We start from the raw sequence: 25,737 nt of genomic DNA, 5'->3' as shown, positions 1-25,737 counted from the left end.
CAGCCCTGCAGGCTTTATGGAACAATAGCGGCCATGTCACCAATAAAGAACCTGCTGCAGTTTATGTTGCAGGAGATACTCATTCTCAGCTTCAAAAGAAGGAAGGCAGAGTCAGTTTTGCATTAAAGCACTAAACAACAGACGTCAGAATTGGAATATTAGATCATCGTGAACCCTTTGTGCCGTGGGAATAAATCACATTACTGTAATCCATGCAACTCATTTCGGTCTCTTCTGCTCAGTAGGCTGTGACAAACCTGTTTGTAAATAGAACTCAAATAATTAAAAACCTAAGGTAGTGCACCAAGCGAGACAGTAGTGCACCAACCGATACAGAGCTAGAAGAACCCCCTGCACACTTGGTTCATACACACTTGGCTCCAGCACACTTGACTCCTACATTTAGATTCTGTATGCACTAATTTCCTTATCAGTCAAATGTCACATTTCAATAAACTAAGAGGCGGAAAATTACCTGTCACCATGGGAACTCAAAGATTGACCTGTTGTACTCATGGTTGCCTCTTGGAGAGAGAGAGAGAGAGAGAGAGAGAGAGAGAGAGAGAGAGAGAGAGAGAGAGAGAGAGAGAGAGAGAGAGAGAGAGAGAGAGAGAGAGAGAGAGAGAGAGAGAGAGAGAGAGAGAGAGAGAGAGAGAGCGTAAGACAGTCAAACACATATCATTACATGATTACATGTGTAGCTTGCATCTCCTCTGACACCTGTGATGGCCTGGACAAGACACTGGAGTCATTCCTCTGAGTGTCCTCTCCTGCCATACAAGAGTTCTACAGCCTGATAACACCAGCCACAGTCCCTCGGGGGGGGGGGATGGGGGGGGGGGGAGAGGGGGGGGGGGGAGGGGGGGGGGGAGGGGGGGGGGGGACCACCAACATCCTCTAACAGCCAGTATGAAGAGTCCTCATGCAGTCTTTGAGACCGCATGATTCCTCAACAAATTGGCAAAGTGAGGGCTCCAGGAATAAGAACCACGCGAGAATGGATTTTCTCTCCCGGCTCGCACCGCTTAGAAGGGGAGGGATTTCAATCTGCACAGGGTGGTGATTCATCCGGACGTTCATCCATGTCACAGTGACATCGTCCAATGCGTGAACCAGATGATGTACCAGCTGAAGCGCCAGATAGCTCCTCCCCATGAAGCTCCTCTCTTAAGCTCTCCAGCAGGTATATAAGTGGGTAATGACTTGATGCAGGTGACGAGTGCAGGGCCATGTGGGCGGGAACGTGACACACTTAGTCGGGCACCTCCGACACCCTGGGCGTCCCCCTGCATACCTTCTCAGCGGAGACCCTCGTCACCCACAGCGATGACACGCGTGGGCTGAAGAGGGGGAGAGGGGGATAATGAAGGAGAACAGTTGAGGGGGAGGATGAGTGTCGGCCAGCCATTACGAGCGGAGAAACACAGAGGCTGCGTGATAATGATGGGCCATGTGGTCACCGAGCAGGAGTGAGTAGTTCTACGGAGGGTAGGAGAGTAGAGGGGATGAACAGTGATTGAGGGGGAGGCTGGTGGAGGCTGGTGGAGGCTGGAGGGGGGTCTAAAGAGATGGTCTGAAAGTGGATGCATCCTTTTAGCGATCCCTTTCACTTACAGCAGTTAGGACTAGTACCTAACACGTCGTTAGATGCAACAATAAAACTGACAGATGGATTAAAGATACGTTCAGCTCACACCAAGTGCCCATCCCATCCCATCATCTTCCGCTTATCCGGGGGTCGGGTCGCGGGGGCAGCAACCTAAGCAGGGAGGCCCAGACTTCCCTCTCCCCGGCCACTTCCGCCAGCCGAGAGACATAGTCCCTCCAGCGTGTCCTGGGTCTTCCCCGGGGCCTCTTCCCAGTGGGACGTGCCCAGAACACCTCACCACCTCACACCAAGTGACTCTATGGATCTCTGAATGATGTGAACAAACTCAATCACTTATCCGTTTATATAATCCCTACCTGAAAGTTACACTTGGTTGAATATAAACAAAAGAAGATGCCAGGCAGTTGCATTAGATACGGGGAAAGAGGAGGAAGTGTGAATAATTGTTCAACTCAGAAGGACAAAACAATCGATAAATGCACACACCTCCATCAGTTATGAAGTATAACTTATAGGTTTACTTTAGATTACAGAAAGTAAATCTATAACATAATAGCCTATAAAGTAAATCTATACAACATCAACGACCCTGTTGAAAGTTGATTAATCTACGTCTAAAGGCAACAACATCAACAAAGCATCGCATCAACTTCGGTCAGGTTGCCTTCAACCACCACCTTCCAGAGCGACTTACCTGGCTCGTTCTGTATCCGCGGTCCCATCATGGTCAGCACACGTATTATTGAGAAAACATTCGCTGGTCATAGTCTATGCCGCCCCAGCAGATCACACAGGATATTTTCGATGTAAAAGTGTTAGCGGATGCTACTTCCTCGTGGGGAAAAAATCACACTTGAGTCCACTAAAGGCACTGGACGGTCGACCAACACCGGAACGCGGTGAATATAATGCAAGCATCCTCTACGTTTCATGGGTAGTTAGAACCAAGGCTGTATCAGAAGAAAACATCCTAATCTTCTTGTTTCGTAATGAAAGGCTAATTGAAGTTGACATGTTCTTGAATGCAAACATTAACAAGCTAAAGACATTTAGAAAAGCAAACATAGTCAGCGGTAGCGGTTCTTCCAGGCTTCATCCGCTGTGACAGCACTGGCTCTCTCCCCCGTGTGTTTTGAACGGAACGGGAGGACGCACGAAACACATCCATGACTACATGGACCAACGGCCATCTACCGGTCAACCTTGAAATTACCTTCTGTTAAATGTGCCCACGAGGGCAATTAAAACCGATTCTAATGGACAGGCTATATAATCATAAACCTTTTACAGGAAACTGTTTCACGGGGGACAGCGATGAAAATATTCGAAAACAACAGCAATATGTGTAGCCTATTCTACCGGCCTGAACAGCTTGACCTTTTGATGGGATGAAATTATGCTATTTTAATATAGCCTATTCTGTTAAAGCTCACTGATGAAATTGAGGTAAATTGCAAACTTTCTGCCGTGTGAATTAAGTGTTGTTGATGTAAATACAAAGTGCATGGAGATCCACAAAATAAATGTGTAGGCTACTTTTAGCGCAGCACCAAAACACAATAACAGATGACTAACCAATGATACATACAACCACAGGTATAGAGCTCACAGAATAAATCAGAATTTAATCGGATTGCAACTTTACCATGGTTGATTATGTACTGTACAGTACATGTCATTCAGGTGCTACGATCTTAACATCATTCTCGACCTACATCTTTAATTCTACATGCCTCTAACCATCCTGTCCTCAGCAAAGTAAACATGTTCCCTGAGTCTTAACAAGAAGCAGAAAGAAATCCATTCAGTCGAGAGAGAGGGGGAGAGAGAAAGGTGGGGTGAGACAGGGTGAAAGAAAGAGGGATAAATGGAGAGAGAGAAACGCTGCAGTTACATCAGAAGCAAGACAGCCCTCTCCGACATGAATTCCGTACGTTTTTCTCAAAGCTCTGGGGAATGCTGTTGTATGCGTCATTCATATCGTCTAACTATTTAGTAGGGTGAATTCGAATAATCTGGGACATTTTTTGCATTCATTTTCTCATCGGAGCTACTTTATTGACTGACCCTGACCCTTTCTGTGACACCCCCCAATCACGTTTTGTGATTTCAGTCACATAACATCCATGCTAAACCTAGGGTAAAAGTTCTGTGGACTTGACATTGTCATAGCAGGGAAGAAAACGCTCTGGAGTTTAGGTGTCCCACATTACCCAATGTCCCAGATTACCCAAATTCACTTTCCCAGGCGAAAAAAATCAGTAATCTTTCCTGTATCTGTCTTTGCATCTTAGCTCCAACTGACTCCACTTGATACTGTCATATGTTAGCCTGTAGCACTGTTTACCTTGCCACTGCCAAATACTGATGTAAGTTCCTGTACAGTACAGCCAACATCCTGTATAATGGTCATACATTTGTCTAAGACAGTAGTCTTCAACCCTGGTCATAAGTGCCCAGTATGTTCTAGATGATTCCCTGATCCAGCACACCTAATTCAAATGAATGGTCGTTTCTGTTCTGCAGAGCTTGATAGCAACCATTCATATGAATCAGGTGTGTTAGAGCAGGGAAACATACAGGACAGTGGGCCTTGAGGACCAGGGTTGAACACCACAGCCTAACACACACAGACAAACTTGTGCAAACATTTGTCAACACAGAAATCTAATATACTGTATTTACAATGATAATATCATGACAATGCAGCTACCGTAACCATGAACACACCAGACCATGTGACACGTTAGCACCATGACAGTATTAGTACTTCCTGTTTCACCTTTAGCTGCCTCACCAGCTCACTGACATCTTCCTCACTTCCGGTGGAACCTGCTTACTTCCTGGTACAAGTGTTACTATTCTCAACACGTTTCATGACTGTCTATCCCAGTGGACATCCCATCAATATCAATTATTACAGCAATAAATACAGTGATTAGTTCAAACGGGGCAGTTGTTGGATTTGGCAAACTATACAGACATTTCTGCATATGACATTGTGTGCTAACATATTTACATGACGCATTTGTGCCTTATTCTGCAGTCATCTTATGGACAAATCTGAAGACCTCTGGAACATCGCCTGTAAAAAGGTCTGAAACAAAATAAACGTTGATTTGATGATTCATGCAGCCATGTTCGGTGTTTGGACGGTTCAGAGAAGGTACCCCTCCTCTCTTTTCAAGATGGCGACCTGGCCTCCTGGATGCTTGGTCTTCATGCTCCCAAAGTGTCTGCAAACAGAAGGTGTCAGAAAACGACAATAAGCGAAGTTGTAGTCTTTAATAGACACCTTTAATGCATGTAAACTGCATGAGCCTAGTTCATCAGACTGATGCTGAGAACTCAAACTGTGGAAATGGGAGTGGCGTAGGAGCCAACAGTCTCTCCCTCTGCCTAGCAGAATCCCAAGTGTCCTACATTTGGATCCTTGCCATGTCGTCCTGTACGCGCGTGTCCTACACTTGTATCCTGGCCAGGTCATACTGTACACACGGGTCCTACAGCCTAGCCGTGTCCTACACACGTAGCCTAGCCGTGTCATACCGCACACGTGTTCTTCACATGCCCTCTATCCTGGTGCCCAGGAGCATCTTACCTCCAGGTGTTCGTCTCATGGTTGTACACTTCTAGAGTTTTCAGGTTGGTGAAGTTATCAGAGCCTCCTGCTGCCAACAACGTCCCGTTGAACACCATCAGAGAGACCTGAGGAACACGTCGAGGGCTGTCAGTGAGTGTGTGTGGGTGGGTGTGTTCTGGAGTGTGTGTGGGTGTATCTGTGTGCGTGCGCGTGTGTATCTGTATGTGTGTGTCACAGTGTGTGTGTATCTCTGCGTGTGTGTGTGTGTGTGTGCTTTAGACACCCAGACACTCACGTTGTTTCTCTTGGACCTCATGCGTTTGACCGGGGTCCATCTCAGGGTTTCCGGGTCATACGTTTCCACGGCGCTGAGCTCCAGGAGCAGCTCGTCGCGGCCGCCCGCCACGTAGAGACGCCCCAGGAACACGGCGCAGCCGGCGTTCTCCCTGGGGCTCAACATGGGGGGGCACACAGCCCAGGTCCCATCCACTGGGTTGTAGCACTCCACTGGGAAACACCACACAGGGAAGAAAAAGGTTGACTGACTGTGGTTTGGAGGAAAAACAGGCATACATCGCAACATTTCTAATATTATTTTTGAGTCTGGAGAGCTTTTTTTTGCTTGATTTTGTCTTGGTTCCTGAGTGAATGTAAACATCCAGACTCTAAGGTTTGTGTTGGTTCCTGGAAAGCATCTGGTAAGGGTACAACATGTAGACTAAAATAGGTTATGGGAATTCTTCTTTGTTTTTCTTCTCACAGACAGAAATAGGCCCGAACAAGTGGTAGTACAGCACACACACCATTTATCTTTGGCAGCCTCAGCCAGCACAAATATTGTGTGAGTCTGCGTGTGTGTGTGTGTGTGTAATAAAAGGTCATGTTCGACCGAGACATATTATAAGTGCTGTCAGACTTAATGAATTCTCACAGACTGCATGAAAATAGATACCTGTAGTCTGTACAGCTAAGATGATAAGGGCGTCTCGCCCGCAGAATACATCGACAAGACCGATATTGTGGATGGTGACTAGAGCTTCCCCTATCCTCTCCCACCTGAGTCGAGGGGCATGTCTCCGTCGCTTCCTCCGACCACGTACAGGTGTCCGTCCAGCACGGCCGCGGCCGCCCTGGTGCGCCTCGACTGCATCGGAGCCTGCTTCTTCCACGTGTTCATCTTGGGGTCATACCTCCGGGAGGGAGAGATAAGAGAAGGCACCTGGAGTCCGGTAAGTGTGACCACATGCCTTTTTCCCCACTGTGCGTGCTTCCCTTCACCCTGTCAACCTGCGGCGCGAGAGGACGGCCGTTTGACACACCTTTCCACCGTGTTGGTCGCAGCCATGCCGTCGAAGCCTCCAAAGGCCCAGAGGTGTCCGTCCGCCTCCAGCAGACACACCCCACTGCGGGGGCTACTCAGGGGGGCCACGTCGCTGCTCCAGCTGTCGGTGTCGGGGTCATACCTGGAGGGGGGGGGGGGGGGGTGGGAGGCAGAGTTGCAGTGATGTTCATGCTATACAGTACAGCTAGGGTTAGTTCCCCCCGTTGTTTCCAAAATGGCACTGCTGTTCTCTGGGCAGAAAGCGGTTCATGTGTGCTACACTCTACTGCCCTCTAGTCTAGGTTCTCAACTGCACGGTGCTCTTCTCTACTGCCCTCTGCTGTTTTCAACTGCCCTCTGCTGTTTTCAACTGCCCTCTGCTGTTTTCAACTGCCCTCTGCTGTTTTCAACTGCCCTCTGCGGTTTTCAACTGCACTCTGCTGTTTTCAACTGCCCTCTGCTGTTTTCAACTGCCCTCTGCGGTTTTCAACTGCCCTCTGCTGTTTTTTACTGCCCACTGCGGTTTTCAACTGCACTCTGCTGTTTTCAACTGCCCTCTGCTGTTTTCTACAGCACTCTACTACCCTCTGCTGTTTTTTACTGCCCTCTGCTGTTTTCAACTGCCCTCTGCTGTTTTTTACTGCCCTCTGCGGTTTTCAACTGCCCTCTGCTGTTTTTTACTGCCCACTGCGGTTTTCAACTGCACTCTGCTGTTTTCAACTGCCCTCTGCTGTTTTCTACAGCACTCTACTACCCTCTGCTGTTTTTTACTGCCCTCTGCTGTTTTCAACTGCCCTCTGCTGTTTTTTACTGCCCTCTGCGGTTTTCAACTGCCCTCTGCTGTTTTTTACTGCCCACTGCGGTTTTCAACTGCACTCTGCTGTTTTCAACTGCCCTCTGCTGTTTTCTACAGCACTCTACTACCCTCTGCTGTTTTTTACTGCCCTCTGCTGTTTTCAACTGCCCTCTGCTGTTTTTTACTGCCCTCTGCGGTTTTCAACTGCACTCTGCTGTTTTCAACTGCCCTCTGCTGTTTTCAACTGCCCTCTGCGGTTTTCTACAGCACTCTACTACCCTCTGCTGTTTTCTACTGCCCTCTTTACTGCTCTGCAGTGTTTAGCGGTCTATTGTTGTTCTATAATGTCTACTACTGAACTGTTCTGATCATAGTGTACTAGCTTACCAGACTGCTAGTGTGTAGTGCTAGTTGTTTCCTAGCTGGCTAGACCTTGAAAAATCGTATGGTATGCAGTTACGAGACCTTTAAATAGATACAGTGTGGTGGGAGACGTTTGGAAGGGTGGGCTATACTTTATCTCCTTACGTTACCCACCATCCATCCCCTATGCCACAGCAAAGGCTTACCCAGTGTCAGCGCACTGTCACTGGGCCTCAGGTAGCTGAGAACACCCCCCCCCCCCTCCATCCATCACCACATCTATCACCGCACCTTACAGCTCCAGGGATCCCCCGCGTCGAGTTCTCAGACCCCCAGGCCCCCCCCCCCCTCCCACACATACTCCCTGTTCGCACTCTACCATAGTCCGACTATGCTGACAGGGATCCGAGTCCCAAACATGTCAGTATTCCAAGTTATTTCAAGTGGAGTTGCAACAGCATGTGTTATGTGTCTTATCGCTCATGACCGTCTCACTATTCCCGCCCTCGCCGAGCGCAACGCGTCGCCTCAGAGGGGCCGCGTCTCTCCGCCCGACTCACCTCTCCACGCTGCTGAAGCAGGAAACGTTATCCTCTCCGCCCACAGTGTAGACCTTCCCATCCAGGGTGCCCACGGCCGCGTTCCCACGGTGCTGGACCATGGAGGCCATCATCCGCCACTCGTTGTACTGAGGAAAGAACTGCTCCACAGGGCACGATGGGTCCTCCTGGCTCCAGCCCCCAACTGCACACAACCCCCGGGGAACAACATGACCCTCATCAGTGTCAACATGCTGTAAGTATCAAATACGTTTCGCCCTATAGGAGCTTTGAAATCTACAAAGCATGATACCGGGTTTGTTGTTTGCCAAATAACAACCAGCATCGGATCTTGGAGGATCGTTTATCGTCACATGACCCTTTTACACCCACACACCTGTGTTCTCCTCTTCAACACATAAGATAAGATGGAGAATTTCACATCTATTTTAGACCGTCATCAGAACCCCCCTCCTCCTGAAATACCAGCTAGAGGCTAGAACCTTCTGAGGCTGGGAGGATTTATGGATGCCTTCTTCTCTTTTAGCCTGCACACTTGAGCTAGCCTGCAACCTGAACACTTAACCCTTGGTGCTAGCCAGCTGTCTGAACATTTATCCAATATTGCTAGCCAGCTGTCTGAACACTTAGCCATTGGTGCTAGCCAGCTTTCTGAACACATATCCTTGGGTGCCAGCCAGCTTTATGAACACGTAATCCCTTGGTGCTAGCCAGTTGCCTGACACATTTCTCATTGTCATAATCAGTCAGTCTTTCGAACTATTTTTCCTAATTAAGTACCCCTGCAATGTGAGTAGTATGCAAGTAAAGCACAAAATGTCATAGTCTCAGACCTCAGAAGATGTCTACCACTGACCTATGTACATTGTGTCGTTGAATATGTCTTTAGGTGGAAGTCTGCAGCCCTTCCTGCGAAGGGCGAGAGGTCCGTGGGTGTCATGGCGACGGCCGAACCTACTCGTCCCTTTGGGCAGCATGACACTGGAGTCTGTCTCCCCCAAAGCTTCCCTAGATCACCAGCAAACAGATAAACAGAAGTTGAATCACTGAAGCTGAAACACAGAAACAAACACAGAAACACTGAAGCTGAAACACTGAAGCTGAAACACAGAAACAAACACAGAAACACTGAAGCTGAAACACTGAAGCTGAAACACAGAAACACTGAAGCTGAAACACAGAAACACTGAAGCTCATAATGAAAAACTGAAGACGAAATACAGAAACACTAAAGAGTAAACACAGACACAGAAACACTAAAAAGATTAAACACAGACACAAAGAAACACAAAAGAGTAAACACAGACACACAGAAACACAAAACATGATACAATCATTATTTTCAGTTCAATGGGGTGAGTTGCAATTCACTATTGAGGACACATTTTCTTCATCTTATTTTAATATTAGCCTATACATATAAAAGACGATTAACAAACAATTCACTCGTCACACCTCTCCCGTCCAGAAACACTTGTCCCTGTTCCGCACAGCACACACTCTGATAATAGCGATGACGAAGATAATTACCAATAGGCATATACCTTCACCACAGCCCACACAAACAGACCCTCTCATACTCCAGTACCCTTGTTCATTGTACACCCCCATATCTCCTATGCGGTCTGTTCAGTTCTCCCGGTGGGATTGGTCAGTCTCCGTCTCAGTCTTATCAGCAGCAGTACATACAGCCCACTACTGAGAGCCCGAGGTCTATCTTATAGAACCAGCTGACATCCACCGAGCTGGATGGAGACTAGCCTCCACCCCTTGGCCACACACCAACTTCAGTATGCCATCCTGGTTTACTCATCCACGAGCCCCCAGGAAGCCTAGACTCGAGTTCCACGTTTTCAAGTTTCAGGTTTCTTTGCCATTTGTAGTACAAGAACAAGAAGTACAAGAACAGGTACATTGAAATCTCTTCTTAGCAGGAACCCCTCAGAACTCTCACTCTCTCTCGGTAGAGCGCGCTGCCTGGACGGGGATTCACTGTGTAGACTGGGGTTTTGTTTAATAGTGTTAAGAATGCATTATTGTATTCAAACGATGTGTGCGTGTGTTGGAACGTGTGCGTGTGGATGTGTGTGTGTGTGTGTGTGTGTGCGGACAGTCATCCGTCCAGCCAGGCAGGGACAGTACAGAGGCCTCCCCAGTGGGGAAACATGAGTAGTCCCGCTGTCCCCGAGGGCTCCATCCCCTGGTACAGACGTCACCCTATCAGCTCCTCTGGTACAAACGTAACCCTATCAGATCCTCTTGTACATATCTGGCCCAATCAGCTCGTCTGTTTCAACCAGTACAAACCCTTTCAGCTCTGGCTGTCCACCTCTCACTCCCCATCCTCAACCAGCTCACGTCTCAACACCTCTGACCTGCGTGTCTACAAGTCTGTGATGGCAGAAATGCCTAAGCTTTCTTAAGACTGAGTGCAAGAGAGAGGCACTGCGTGTAGCGATGAATCCATATTTGTCTGTTCCTGAGGACGGCGAAAGATTTACAACGTGTGCAGATGGTTGAGTTCTCACATCAACGTCTATATTTCCTATATTTTAAAAGTCTTGAAGGCGGTTTCATAGCTTTTCAAGCATAATACAAATGTATCTCAGTTATTAAAGGACTAAATAAATATAAAATATACAGAGCTGAGACCATTGACTTTACAAAGCACCTCGTAAAAAAATAAAATAAACACGTTACTAGCCTAGTCTGGGAATGTCTCGTTACAGCCCTCTTAAAAAAAACACTCTTAAAATACAATAACTGGGAATGTGTCCGGAAAGGAGAAATGCCCTACTCCTGGATTATTTATGAATTTATTTTGAATTCAAATAACCTAAACACTCACCAGCCGACAGCTCCTTCTGGTTATTGATCAACAAGGCCTTTATGGTAATCCAGCAGGTTTAGGGTTCAAATTGGTCGATTTCTCTTTTCTTTTACCTATGCCTTAGTATTTGCTAGTTCAGATATTCCCTCACTGAAGCTGTCCTCTACTCAAGACCAGAATCTGTAATGAGCATCAAATAGCTCCTCAAGTCCTTTAATAGGGCCACTAATGGTTCTGGCCCAGTCTTGGCAGGCCCCTACATCGTAAAGCTGGCAGCATTTTCGGGAGGCCAAAGGTTGGTGGACATAAACGCTGGCACGTACATTTCATGGTCGTGTAACCGAGTTGAACTGGTTAATCTCGCTCCCCAGCATAAACACCGCCCACCTGCGCCATCGTAGAGCTAGCCTTTCAGGGGCGTAGCTGGTGAAGGTGGTGTCTGTCAAGGTGGTGGTTGCTTTTAAGAGTCAGAGAACCCTTGCTTGCTTCTGCGGGGTGTTTGGGGATGTTTTTGTGTGTTTTTGAAACCTCTCCAGTCGAAGAGGAGGGACAGAAGTTTGGGGGTGAGGGGTCGAGGGGTTGTCGAGGGGTTGTCGGGGTGTTGTCAACGTGTTGTCGAGAGGTTGAGGTGTTGTCGAGGGGTTGTCGAGGGGTTGTCGGGGTGTTGTCAAGGTGTTGTCGAGAGGTTGAAGTGTTGTCGAGGGGTTGTCGAGGGGTTGTCGAGGGGTTGTCGAGGGGTTGTCGGGGTGTTGTCAAGGTGTTGTCGAGAGGTTGAAGTGTTGTCGAGGGGTTGTCGAGGGGTTGCTGAGCTGTTCAGGTGTCGTTGATGTCTTCAGGTGTTGTTGATGTGTTCAGGTGTTTTGGAGCAGGTGTGTGGTAGAGGATAACAACGTCAGAATCACATCAACAACAATGGTCTAGAATCAAAGTACATTGGGCTGTGCACTTGTTTTCCTGGGAATGGAAGGCTTGAAGTGACAGTGACTAAGAATTGTTTTACAGCATCCAGCAGTGATGAAAGGTGACACGTTCTGTGTCACTGATTCAGGGACGAGAGGAAACTCAGATTATGCCAGATGGAACCGTTGAAATGTTTGGCAGCTTGTTGTTTCTCTGTGGGAAGCCATGCAAGAGGGGGGCCAAGAGGCAGCACAGGTGGCAAGACTACTCTACCTGTGTGTGTGTTTGTGTACACACGACTGTAGGGGAAGTGCGTGTTAGTGTACGTGTGTGTGCGAGTGAGTATTTGTGTGTGCGTGTAGAGTGTGTGTGTTTTGTGTGCGTGTGTTGTGTGTGTTTAGAGTGTGTGTGTGTGTTGTAATGATGCTAAATATGTGGTGAGATCATGGCTCACATATAAGCTTGCTTTCTGGAGTCAGGTGGCTGAGCGGTTAGAGAATCGGGCTAGTAATCAGAAGGTCGCTGGTTCGATTCCCGGCCATGCAAAAATGACGTTGTGCCCTTGGGCAAGGCACTTCACCCTACTTGCCTCGGAGGAATGTCCCTGTACTTACTGTAAGTCGCTCTGGATAAGAGTGTCTGCTAAATGACTACATTTAAATGTAAGCTTGACGAATGGTAAGCGAAGTAAAGGTCAGATGTCTGTCCTGGAAAGAGTTGTACTAGGTCTATATCCAACTGTGCTATGTGTGTTTATAGCTAGACTATGTCTGTATCCAGCTGTACTTTGTGTGTCTATAGCTGGACTAGGTCTGTATGCAGCTGTACTAGGTTTGTGTCTGATACTTTGTCAGTGCTACCACAGTAATGGAAACCTTGGCATTAGTCACAAGACTGTGGTATTTTAATAGGTGCAAATCTTACTTCAAACCCTTAACCCTTGTGCTGCCTTCGGGTCACATGACCCAAAGGTTCATAACGAACCATCGTTGTGTTTACCCAATTTTACCCAATACAAAAACAAATTTAAAAAAATATATTTTAACCTTCGCAATGTGGGGGGTCTGAGACAGCCCAACGGTTAAAAGAAAATGCTTCACTTTGTTTTTGTATGCGGTAAAGTTGTCGCAATACGACGGTGGGTCACAATGACTGATGGGTCAGAATGACCCGAAGATAACACAAGGGTTAAAAGGTGCTTCAGCTAAGTAAAAGCCAGTCAATGTATCCAGATTCCGTCTAAGTTCTGACAAAATGATGCACTACCATTTTTAACACTTAACTCCTAACTCACAAGTTGACTCAGTTCCAGAACAGATGGCTCATCTGTGCAGTAGGTGTTCCAGTCACAGAATGGTAACGTCTGCATCACAAGCAGTGGTGTGGTGGCGATCGTGAGGAAAGACCCACGCAGACGACTATCCTAAGAGCTCCTTGGCTGGACTCCAGCCCCCTTCAACCATCCCCTGCAGCCCTCAACCGCCCAGCCCCCCCCCCTCCACCAGACCCTTCCAGCACACCCCCAGCCCACCTGCTGTGCCTTGGGCCTCGGTGCCAATCACATGAGTCATAACATAAAGACGTGACGAAAGGTCCCCTCGTGAGACGCACCCTCCGAGACTCACAGGGACACGAGAGAAGCCATGTTATTTTGGGCTCTAGGTTTCGCCTCTGGGGAATGCTTTATCTTTGACCTGCTCTGTAACTGTACTAATTAGTTGTACTCTGAAGTATCTATCGCCATCTGGGAGCACCTGATCTGGACACCCATACATCAATTTGCAGGCAGACACACACAATGACACCCCCCCCCCCACACACACACACACACACACAATGACATACATTAGCATACACGCACCGGCACATCAAACGTTCTCCTCGATGAGGATTCAGTCTGCACAAAATGCTATTCCGTAGTTCCGTAGCGTGTTGAACTCCAGGAAGTTTGTGTCGTCACTGGAGAGCACATCCCCTTCTGCTGCCTCAATATCACCAGATCAGATGAACTCATCCATCTAGTCAACTAGGTGCTAACCTTGGAACATCTCTGAGATGACGGAAATCCTAATGCAAGACAGCCTTCATTAATTACAGGCTGGTACATGACAGTCTGAATGGTATCATCCAAAGCGCCACATGGAAAACACTGCAGCATTCTTAAACTGCAGGTCAGTGAAATCATTCGAACCCCACCGTTTCTCTATAGACAGTCTAATGTCTAGCCCCATAATCTGAGCCTGGATATAGGCAGATATAATGAAATAATAAAAAACAACAGAGAAAAGATATGCTAAAGTACTCCATGAGCCTCCTTTCTGTTGGTACAAAGGACACCTCACTCCTGTTCTACAGGCATGGCTGAGAAATGCTCTGACGCAAACGCTCCCTGTACGAAGATACTCGATCCAGAAAGCAGATCACATTCACGTAGTAAAAACCCTGGTGTGCCTTCCCCAACGGCTGACACACAAGAGGACAAAGTCAGGATACGACGCCACTTCTTACATTGTTAGACGCATGTACTGTCCTGTATGACCCTGGCAGAGTACAATGTGTGTTTGTATCGAATCTCTTTGTTTATTTTACTTTCCGAAAACGTAAAAGGTGACAAGAGGCAACTTTGTCGAGCCCCTAAAATACGATATCTTTTACGATCTACAATATCTTCAGGTCGTAAAGCCTGGGAACATCAAGTCCCACGGGCTTCGTCGTGAGGGATCAAGGACAGATGATATCATCCAAACAGATAGGATTATGCCACACGTGTTCTGCATATGTATACTGTGAGCTGGAACTGAAAGTCAAGTTTTAGGAAAGCTTTGTTTGACTATCTTTAACTCTGTCATGAAAACAGCCAGCTTAGTCACAAAAACTGTGTAGGTGGAGAAAAAAAAATCAGTCCCACCTATGACAGCAGAGTATCACCTTCACCCAGGCTGCCAGGGAAGCCAGCATGAGTTATCCCCGGTGATGACAGGTCAGCTGGTAGCGAGACAAGATGCTGCAACACGAGCTCTCTGGAGCAACAATCTGACTGCTCCCTCTATGCACCAAGGAGAACAACAGCTGTCTTGTCCTGTGCTACATAAGAACACCTTCTTCCTGTCCTGTGTTCTCGCCGAACACGGCTGTTAGGGAGTCAGGTGGCTGAGCGGTGAGGGAATCGGGCTAGCAATCCGAAGGTTGCCAGTTCGATTCCCGGTCATGCCAACTGACGTTGTGTCCTTGGGCAAGGCACTTCACCCTACTTGCCTCGGGGGAATGTCCCTGTACTTACTGTAAGTCGCTCTGGATAAGAGCGTCTGCTAAATGACTAAATGTAAATGTAAATGTTAGACCCAAGGAGACCATTCTATGGGAATTGTACAGACTTTATTCAGGCCTTCAAACCTCTGGTGTGTAGGCGGAGCATATTTGTAACACGGAATACAATTCCCATAGCTTTAGTACAGCATCTAATACAAGATATCGTGTGCTCGAACGAAACAATAGTTAAGTGTGAATGAAGTCTACAATTGTAGATTACTGTCTTCCAAATTCCTCTTTGTAAGAAATCCCCTTTGAAGAAGTCTAGAGCTACAGTATCTGAGCTGGGACCAAGTGCAGGGTTACCTTCATGGTGTCTGCTATCATGGAAACTTCGGTCAGGTACAGGACAGTGATACAATCACTAGTCCAACTCTGTCATGAGAATGCCACTGTAATGGATGTAAGAAATGAGCTTATACCACCAATAGCACTGTATGTGGTCCCACATTTCCTGAAAATCTAATCACTACTGACACGATGAATCTAAACAGAGACAGAAGCTTGCATCAATATCATGTATGAAGGCAGCTTTGATTCCCACAACAGAAGCAAATGATCATAGCATGCTTATTGCCACTGTACTAAAGAAGAATACATCTTTCGCAGTCAACCTTAAACCTGTTGGATTTTATTGTTACTAAGGTAACCATGACAGGCTGATAGATGGAGACAGTGTAGTTTATCGAGAGTGGGGATCATACTGAATGAGACACTCAGGGGGAAAATCTTAAAGATTTACACAAATCTTTCATGCCCTGTCCTGCTCTGATATATCTTTCTGTCCTATCAGGGGTAAAGTTAGGCTAGGGCCAGGGGATTTGTCAAGAGTTTCTAACTATTTACATTTACATTTAGTCATTTAGCAGACGCTCTTATCCAGAGCGACTTACAGTAAGTACAGGGACATTCCCCCGAGGCAAGTAGGGTGAAGTGCCTTGCCCAAGGACACAACGTCAGTTGGCATGACCGGGAATCGAACTGGCGACCTTCGCATCACTAGCCTGATTCTCTAACCGCTCAGCCACCTGACTCCCCAACTATGTTGTTCTTTCTCCAGGAGAAAGCTGTGTGCACATATGCCTTTTAAGGTAACATATATGTATGTGCGTGTTTGTAAACCAATAGTGTTTCAAATATGCTCTATTATCTTGAGCATGTAGTAGACAGTTCCCCACCTACGTAGTTGTCAGGTTTCCCTGTATCATAAAGACAGATTTTGCTGCTTGAGGATATTTCCAGGCTGCTCTATGGTGCTGTTTGTGGGGGCAGCCCCCGGGGGCAGTACAGTCTGGCGCAAGCCTGCCGACTGCTCCGTGACATGAGTCTCTAACGCTGCTTTAGCTTTAGTGCTCTCGATGGCAGGAACAGTTGATGCGGGATTACAGAAGAGGGAGATCATTAGTCACGGAGCGTGGATAGAGGCTGGAGACAGCAGGCAACCACAGCTCAACACCACGGAGTTAAGAGACAGTTCTGCCCTCTAGTGGTCTACTGCTGGTATTACCATCCAGGATCCAGACCTTGGGTCTACTCTAGTCTCTTTTGTCTGAACTATGGTCTACTTTATTCTCTAAACTAGGATCTACTTCATTCTCTATTGTCTAAACTAGGGTCTACTTCATTCTCTATTGTCTAAACTAGGGTCTACTCTATTCTCTAAACTAGGATCTACTTTATTCTCTTTAGTCTAAACTAGGGTCTACTCGATTGCCATGTTACAGTTTTAAAGCCAGAAATGTAATTTCAGTGCTGGCTGAATATCATAAACACATAAACATCTGTCCCGAAATGCTGAATTTTAGATACAAATTGTAGGGATGATTTACATGTTCCCTCAGAGCATGAAGCTGTCAGACAGCATTCAGTAACCCCTTAAACGGACTGACAGTGACTCAGTGCAAAAGGCAGGGAGCAAACCTGGGCCTGCCAGGGACAACACACACACAGCACCGCATCGCTTCACAGCTGCGAGGCTTCCAGCAAGCCAGCCAGACACAACCTATTTGCTCCCACATCACTTTGGAGGCCTCACAGGCCTGAAGACACGGGGAGACTCACACAGCTTAGTCGAGAGAAAAGCCTGTTGAATAATAAAATCGTTCGACAGACACTTAGAGGGCTAGTTCGGGTGCTTGCGGAGTTACTGGCTCACTGCTGGGTGCTGCAACCAACCCTCTAACCCAAACTGTACCCTGCCAACCCGATACGTACACCTATAAAATATACACTGAATGATCATCCGCCCTGGCACTATGTGCTCTGCCTTGAGATACAGTAGAATCCAAAGTATGTCCAAAGTATATCCGAAATAACGCATTCAGAGAGCGTATCTCTGACTTGCTAATCACATGAATGAAAAACCCGAGGTGGCTCTATGAGGGTGTTGAAGGGCTCGTGCGGGCGGGTCCGGGCTGGAGTCGGAGCTGTTTAAACATGCATGAGACCCGTGTCGGCGGGCAGGCGCTGGCGTCAACGCTGGCGTCATGCTCAGGTGTCACTGGAGCACGACGGGAGCAAAGAACAGGGGATCAGCAGGTGGAGGGGGTATCACATCACCTGCCGTCCGGATACCTGGCAGTGGGAAGTACACCTCCATCACATCCAGACAGGTACGTCTCTGCTGTTTTATAGTCTGACTTTACGTTCTCATCTTCGATAGCACCTTTTAAGGTAAAGTTGAGTCGTTCGGTTTGGGGATGGCGGGTTTAAGATATTGTAAGCAGAAGACTAAACATGATCCTGGGCTTTTCACCAGACCAAGAGAAAGCTAGTGAATACAGAAGGAAGCTAGTTAACACAGGAGAAAGCTAGTGAATACAGAAGGAAGCTAGTTAACACAGGAGAAAGCTAGTGAATACAGAAGGAAGCTAGTTAACACAGGAGAAAGCTAGTGAATACAGAAGGAAGCTAGTTAACACAGTTGTCTTGATACTTACATCACAGACCCATTAGCAGCAGGTACAATTAGCAGCTTGGGAGAGTAGAGGCAGTTTTTTTAAGGCACTTTGGAGGCCATGTTGTTTGTGTGTGTGATCAGAAGTGTGTTTCCTGCCAACAGAGAGGATCCCAGGAGATGGAGTCACGCCAGAGGGAATCTAAGAGACACACCAGGAGGCACAGCAAGGGTCTTCTTCAAGATCTGCTGAGTAAGGGCGTCCAGGCCGGACACAGAGATACACCTGTGAGTACGGAGAGAGATACTGTAGAGAGCTGTGTCTGAGCCAAAGAACACAGGGGAAATATTTATTTAGCTAATGTTTTTATTCCAAACGATGTATTGATCAAGGGCTTGTTAACCTGGAACCTCCAGATAGATCTTTTGACCACTGAGCTACCCCCCCCCCATCTCTCTCTCCTCAGACTCCAGGAGAGCTGATGAGAGATGCCAAGACAGTCCAGTCTATCGCCAGCATCATCAACGGCAAAAGCAGGCTCCTGCTCTTGGAGAGTCCAGACACTATGGAGGTCTACAAGGTACCTTCACCCCCACACCTACAAGAAAATGGCAGACGCTCATTTAAGGCTCAACTATTCACCACTGGTTGGTTGATTTCTGGGTCGGTTGACTTCCCCTTGAAGGACTTCCAGACATCCCAAGACTTCCGGACTTGGGATGTCTGGAAGTCATCCCAAGTTCCGGGAGTCTCCCGCATTTCAATAGCGGCTCCCGGATGGCCGCAAATGCTCTACAATCTCCCGGAATTCTGGGATTTTGTATTTAGAGCGAGCGCGAGATTGTGCAATGGTCATTTATGGTCGAAACAGGTGCATGTCGCGCGTCCTGATTGATTGCGTCCCGGGGGGGGGGGGGGGGGGGGAGAAGCCACCTCCCGGAAACGAGTCTCTGCAGGTTGGGATGTCTGGACTTCCACCACATTTCTAAATGACCATATCTGCTGTGCGCAGCTACCTAACGCAGTGGCGCGCCCTGGTGGTGGAAGAGGGGACAAGCCAGTTTACCTTCCGTCCATCCCAGCCAAGGCCTCCAGCCTGGGCTCGGTCAGAGCTCCTCTCAGCCTGTCCTGTCCTTACCTGAGCAGCAAGCGCAGAGCTTCCTTCTCCTCCACCGGCTCACATAGGACTGGCGAGTACGGGAAACAGGTAAGCAGGCAGTTAGTCAGGCAATTAGTTACATTCATTTTGACAGGTAGTTGAACATTATTCACATACGTTTTGACATAGCTGTACATTAGTCACATTCATTTTGACAGATAGCTGTACGTGTTACACACATTTTGACAAATCATTGAACACTCGTCACATACATTTTGACAGATAGCTGAACATTAGTCACATTCATTTTGACAGATAGCTGAACCTCTGTCACATTCATATTGACTGTCGTGTCTATGTCACCTCTCTGGCAGAGTACCCTGAAAGCACTGAAGGAGGCTAAACGGTCCAACGTTACCGTGACGATGACCTACCTGGGGCAGGGTCACCCGGGGTCAGGGTTGGGCTTGCCGGTGGATGAGCTGAAGGTGCTCCAGCAGATCTGTGGAGGAGAGAACATCTGTGTCTTCAAGGGCTTGGTGAAAGCAGGAGGTGCGTTTTGGCGCGCGGCTTCGCATGCCGGCTCTTCTTCATTTGTAGACGGTTGTGTTTTGATGTCATTTTTGTATTTTTACAAAACATTTTACAAAGTCTTTCATGGGTGGATTTTATTTGCTGTTGTAAGACAATAACATACTTTTGTTTGTATTCGAATATGAATTCTTGGGGACTTTTGGTTCCGCAACGTTTGAAGCAAACCCAACTGTTGACAGGCTGGTGTATCGAATGATCCTTCTCCAGAGCAATTCCAGTTTGTCTCCCGGAGACACAGAGGTTTCCCCTTCAGCGCCAGCCTGTATGTGAACGGCATGATGGCGGCCAGGATCAGCTCCTGCTGTGAGTACCGCTACGCTCCGGGCTTCCAGCAGGGCCGGGGAAGCTGCTTCAGACTGGCGTGGCTGTCGGGGGGGATGCCCTGTTACAGGTCAGGACCCTCGAAGGTTGACGTGGTGCATTGCACAGCAGGAGCGTTCCACGAAAGCGCCAAACGCCTCAACGTTCACGTCGTAGGATTAGCTGGCGGTTGTGTGATTAAGGTGGCGTTTTAATCTTGTTCAGATGTACGAGTGTTCGAAACAAATCCAGCTCATGTCAGCAGCTGAACCATGGCGCGGAAGACAACTTCCGAGAACTTCCTCTGGACCAAACACCCAGCAACGGTAAAAAAACAAACCAAAAAACAACACAAAATGGTTTACTGAAACTTCCCTGACTCTGTGAAACTCGATTCTCTGACAAGTATTTCGGTTCGGGCCTAGTTCACAGCAGGACACCATACAGATACCGCCTACTGCAGCCACTATAGAGAGAGTTGTTCTAACGTGCCTTCTGGTGTCCTGTTAGCAGGCGACGTGGGTTTGTGCCCCTCCTCGCCTCTGTTCATCCCGGTCAAACCCGAGAAAGCTGCCAGGCCGAGGAGGAAACAGAAGAAGGAGGACAGCAGCAGGTCCACAGACAGCCAGGCCAGCGCCGCAGTCCGGCACGACAGGAAGCCCAAACGGCACCGAGGCCCGTCTGGTCACAGAGACGAAAGCAAGGAGAGCGAGAGGGGCCCGGGGTCACAGAGGTCAGGAGAGCCAAGCGAGAGTGAGGGCCCAGTGTCACCCGTCCAGAAACTACAGAGCCGACAGAAGAAGCCCAAGAAAGCGAAGAACCCTCAGAAAGACCACCAGGAGTCCAATAACACAGTCATGGTCTCTGGTGAGGCTCCTTCCGCTCTGTGCCTTCTGCTGGGGATAGCTTTATATTATCATAAGAACCTGGCTGCACTTTGAAGCCGAGATACAGATGACCTGCAGTCTTTATGTGGGAATTCCATTGATATTCCTTTGTGAAATAGGATGGAACGTAACCCATTGTTGCTTTTTAAAGATTCATTGCAGGATGAGGAAGCTCTGAGTAAGCAGAACGGCAAGAAAGAGAGAGATTTGGGATCAAATGAGAAAAGCAGAACTGGGGAAAGACGGAGAGACTTCTATGAAGAGTGTGTGGAAATGAGCGCCGGGCTGGACCTGAGCCCAAACAAACAGCACCTCTTCAAGGCAAACAGTGAGTCAGTAACTGCTGAGGAACCAGGCCAGAATATCCCTGGGGTATTGTGATCCTTTACATAACACATATTGTCATGCCAATTTCAGAATGTACCACACAGACCCTCACAATACATTGATTGTTTTCTAATTCATTCGTTACTTGTAAATGGAAAGTCTTACAGAAATGTCTACATTACTTTAGTGACATCTGCCAGCCTGAAACTATTTCAGGATGTGCCTTTGTTTTCTGTGTGTGTGTCTGTGTGTTTGTGTATGTATGTCTGTGTGTGCGTTTGTATGTCTATATGTGTGTGTGTGTCTGTATATGTGTGTGTGTGTGTGTGTGTGTGTGTGTATAAAGTCCTGGAGAGACGGCGTCTCCAGAAGAGGCTGTCCTCGGGGCCCAACGCCACCAGCTCCGACGTGGAGCCGAGCGAGGAGAGTGACAGCCCTCTGGAGCCCGACACACACCCAGAAGAGCGGACCACAGAGGACAAGCCAGGAGACGTCCCTGAGCAAGACCTGCAGACACAGGTGGATGGAAAAGAGAGAAGCTGACGGTTAGGCTAGCTACTTCCTGAAGATAAATGAAATACAACCCAAAATATATCACGTTCCAATCACAACTTGAGATCGTGCAGGATGTAGTTTGTCACATGGTTGTGGACTTCTAGACATGTCTGGCGTATCTGGCTCAGAGGAGGGTACATCACCTGATCCAGATGTCTGAAAACTCCACACTAGCAAGGCCTTAGAGCCCCTGCCTCCCCAACCCTGACTCCCCAACACTGCTCCCCAAACCTGCCTTAACTACCCTGCCTCCCTAACCCTGTCTCACCTACCCTGCCTCACCAACCCTGCTTCCCCAACCCTGCCTCAACTACCCTGCCTCCCCAACGCTGCCTCACTGACCCTGCCTCGTAGCCCCAGCCACAGAGCCCCTGCCTCCCCAATTCTATCTCCCCGACCCTGTCTCATATCTCCCGCATACTTCCCACCAATATCTTCTCCAGTTCCAGCACAGCCAGGCCAGCAGATTCCTGAGTTATCCTAACAGACAAATAGTAAATGTCTCTGGACTCAGATTAGGGATCCAAGCTCGCTTCGGTCTGGCTGTGGTGCAGACAGTTTGTGTTTCACGAGTGCCAATAAGCAGACGAGCCATTGGTCTCGGTAGTGAGAGGATTCTGAACTAACACGAGACATTTTTATCAGCCTTACATCATTTGTTTGGATTTCTTGATGTGCTGTATCCACATTCATCACCAGGGACAGAGCCATGTTTGGCTGTTTCTCGTCTAATTAAAAATATATATACATTTCATGCTCGCAAACACTGCTTGCTCCTTTGTCTTTGCTAGCTGAACGCCATGATGACAGTGCTGAACGGGTCGGACGAGGTGGAGCAGCTGGTTCTGAGGAACACGGGCCTGACGGATGAGCTCCTCCAGAGCCTGGCCCTGGGGCTGAAGGCCAGCCCTTCCGAGGTCACTCTCCTCAACCTCAACCTCAACCACGTGGGCCCCTACGGATCCCTGGTGCTCCTGGACCTGCTGAGAGCCAAGCCCCAGGTCAGGGCTCTCCTGTGAGTCCCTCTCTCATCTGCCTTTTTCCCGGTTCCAGTTAAACATTGTCCATGCTTCCATCCATTCAGCCTCCAGACAGCTTAAGTGCTTAAGTGCACTTAAGACTAACGGTGTTGACAGAATGCGACTCGTTTTTGAAACGGTGCTTCCTCGTGTCTGCAGCTTGTTCGGGAACCAGCTCGGCGACTCGGGAGTTCTGACGTTGCTGAGCGGACTAGCAGAGCTACAGACGCAGGAGACGATCCAACCGGACCAGGGCATGACCTCTCACCCCGAGTTCTCCTCCCTCCTTGCTTCCGGGGTCTCTGTCTACAACTTTGTGCTACTGGAGTTGGACCTGGGAGGAAACGGGCTGAGCAGTGATGGGCTGAAGGTGTTGGCCTCCTACATGAGACACTATTCCCAGCTGCAGTATCTGGGGCTGGCTCAGACCAGGGCTGGGGACCTGGAGGCATGGGCCGAGCTGTTCCAGAGCATTAAGGGGAACGCATCCCTCCATCACATCATCCTGGACGAGAGCGACCTGGGAGACGTGGGCGTCAGGCTGTTCGCTGACATGCTGATGGTGAACTGGAATCTGAGGAAGGTGGACCTGGACTGCAATGGCATCAGTGACGTCGGGGGTGGGGACCTCCTGACCGCGTTGCTCTGCCGAGGACAGGCCGCCGTCCACCACCTCAGTCTGGAGAGGAACCAGGTCAGCGACGGACTGATGAGTCTCATACAACAGGAAGTCACATGTCTTTGAGACAAACGTCGTGTTTCGGGTCTGCTGTCTGGAGCCAGAGCGAAGGGCACGAAGCAGGAGTCTCACAGGAGAGAAGAGAGTCCAGGGAGAGACATTTCTTTGTCTTCTGGAATGTTCTGGAGTGTATCGCGTACGTTGTATAGGAACAAGGGAAAGCAGGGAAGAGAACATCTCAGGCTACTAGTTTGTCCTTTTAAAAATAAATCTAGCAGGTCTTTCCCAGTGAACTGGATCTGATTTAAATATATCTGAACATCTCAGCAGGTTTGGGCTGTGGTTTGGAGCCCTTGAATGAAGCCTTTCTTCTATGTGGTTTACCTCTTTTTTCTCCCAACCCTGAAGGACGCACCTCATAGCCACTCTCACCCCTTCCTGTTGATTCATCCAGAAACACCTGAAACTGTTCAGAAGAGCTTAATGATCTCTGGAATAACATGTTTGAGAAGTTTACATCTCCGTGACAAGAGTAATTTAAAATCAGTTCTGCCTGTCTTAGATTCAGTGTATCAAAACAAACCTGTCTACAGTGTGCAAATAAAACTAATCCACTAATTTGTGCTCTGAAGTCTGTGTTCATGCTGCACACTTTTAACCCGACAACACAAACTACAGTACAGGCTCACCCTTTCAAAATGGCTGCCAATGAATGGTCATCACTTGTCCATATCAAAACCGGATTAAGCTACTAAACACCAAGACAAACCATGTCAAGGTGCTTAATCTCAGTGTTCTCTGAGACTCGTCATGCATCACACAATACTTCCCTTTCAGAATCAAAGCAGACTCGAATCTTGGCCCAGAATCTCATTTGTTCTTTCGCCACCGACATTCTGAGAATGACTGTAAACTGGGATCAAAGCTTGTCAAGTAGGTTATCAGCCCAGGTTCACGGTTGCCAAAAGCGACCGTGTTGAAACCAATCCCGGGAGTTTCTCCTCTCTGGAAAGGTTGATTACGATCTGAGTCTCTGGGAGGGGGTGGGGGGGGGGTGACAGGCAGATGAGATGGCTGTACCTGAAGATTACAGGACGAGTGCAGCTACCAAAGACCAGCAGCTCTTCTGCAGACCGGAAACCTTCTGTGGAGCAGTTAACTCTGCAGCTAGGTCAAATAGATGAATGGTGTACACTTTGCTCATTGGAACCAGGATAACTAGCTTCCTGGCTCCTCCCATAGGACTGTTAGGAGAGTGGATTCTTTTCTGTAAAAAAAGGGTTCTGTATTTGATCTTTTTTATTATTTTATTTTAAGCTTTGAAACCTCTTGATACACAGGAGTTGGAAGTGGAAGTGGTTGGCCATTATCACATAAATTAATCAACATTTATCTCATGGAATAAAGCTGGCTACCACGACTGAGTCCTGCTGGACTCAGTTCAGTCAACTCTTTGTCTCCAGCTAATGGTATTTAAATCTGCCCTGTAATCAATACTGTACGGCCACATGGCTCTTTCAGCTGCCCAGCAGTGATTATGGAAACTCTGTCTTCACAGCGTTTACAGTACAGGTCCGCCTGGGAAGTTACGCTTCCTTCAACTGGTCCCGTCTGGAGCTCTGGTACGCCGATTCCTACTCAACGACACCGCAGGTTACACCTACATGAGAAGCCACAGCTATATGAGCAGGCCGTACCTGGTGGGGGGGGGGGGGGGGGGGGGGGGCACCAGCTCAGCTACATGTTACACCGTACGACCATATAACGAGCCAGTGTCTTTTTACAAAGGGATCATTCATGTGTGACGTGCAAGGTTCTCCTGTGTCTCTGAGGATCCCCACATGGGTCTGACATGGTAGGACGACACGCCTCTTTAGTCAATGTGTGGAGGGAGCGTGACCGTTTCCAGAAAGATCCAAATATGACACATGCATCCAGAGAGCTCTGAGGCATGTCAGCAAACTGAGAAATGGTGGGGATGTCAGACATGGGTGTTGTTTCTGAATGAAATCCTTTAATGCAGATTTATGGAATGTCAATATGTAATCTAAAAACTCTTATTAAGGCCTTAACCCTTGTGTTATCTTCGGGTCATTCTGACCCATCAGT

The 25,737-nt window shown here is 48.1% G+C and overlaps 3 protein-coding genes across 4 annotated transcripts in view; 1 reads left to right on the top strand and 2 right to left on the bottom strand.

Moving 5' to 3' along the window:
* The window catches only part of LOC134011882 (potassium channel subfamily T member 1-like), a 36,788-nt gene extending 34,070 nt beyond the window's left edge, over window positions 1-2,718 (bottom strand). The window contains 2 exon segments of the mRNA XM_062451392.1: window positions 476-524; window positions 2,304-2,718. Coding sequence (XP_062307376.1) covers window positions 476-524; window positions 2,304-2,334 — 80 coding nt within the window. The 5' untranslated portion in view covers window positions 2,335-2,718.
* Window positions 2,719-3,208: 490 nt separating this feature from the next.
* Window positions 3,209-11,213, bottom strand: LOC134012269 (kelch-like protein 20). Of its 2 annotated transcripts, none has more exons than XM_062452032.1 (8): window positions 11,081-11,213; window positions 9,089-9,240; window positions 8,233-8,416; window positions 6,512-6,655; window positions 6,249-6,382; window positions 5,488-5,699; window positions 5,211-5,317; window positions 3,209-4,845 (listed from the first exon to the last, which is right to left on the bottom strand). In XM_062452032.1, exons 2-8 carry the CDS (start codon window positions 9,207-9,209, stop codon window positions 4,767-4,769), a joined length of 981 nt encoding a protein of 326 aa, XP_062308016.1. In that variant the 5' UTR covers window positions 9,210-9,240; window positions 11,081-11,213; the 3' UTR covers window positions 3,209-4,766. The 2 variants fall into 2 exon arrangements, with proteins under 2 accessions (XP_062308016.1, XP_062308015.1); XM_062452031.1 differs by lacking the exon at window positions 11,081-11,213 and adding an exon at window positions 9,821-10,052.
* An 8,926-nt stretch (window positions 11,214-20,139) lies between these two features.
* LOC134012319 (uncharacterized) lies at window positions 20,140-24,146 on the top strand. The gene is made up of 7 exons (XM_062452112.1): window positions 20,140-20,252; window positions 20,387-20,487; window positions 20,675-21,028; window positions 21,200-21,376; window positions 21,722-21,894; window positions 22,722-22,945; window positions 23,109-24,146. Exons 1-7 carry the CDS (start codon window positions 20,140-20,142, stop codon window positions 23,692-23,694), a joined length of 1,728 nt encoding a protein of 575 aa, XP_062308096.1. The 3' UTR covers window positions 23,695-24,146.
* The last annotated feature ends 1,591 nt before the right edge of the window (window positions 24,147-25,737 follow it).

Source organism: Osmerus eperlanus, chromosome 25 (genome assembly GCF_963692335.1).
Source record: "Osmerus eperlanus chromosome 25, fOsmEpe2.1, whole genome shotgun sequence".
Classification (NCBI taxonomy): domain Eukaryota; kingdom Metazoa; phylum Chordata; class Actinopteri; order Osmeriformes; family Osmeridae; genus Osmerus; species Osmerus eperlanus.
The sequence above is the reverse complement of the archived record's forward strand: the minus strand, read 5'-3'. Positions and strand labels throughout refer to the sequence as shown.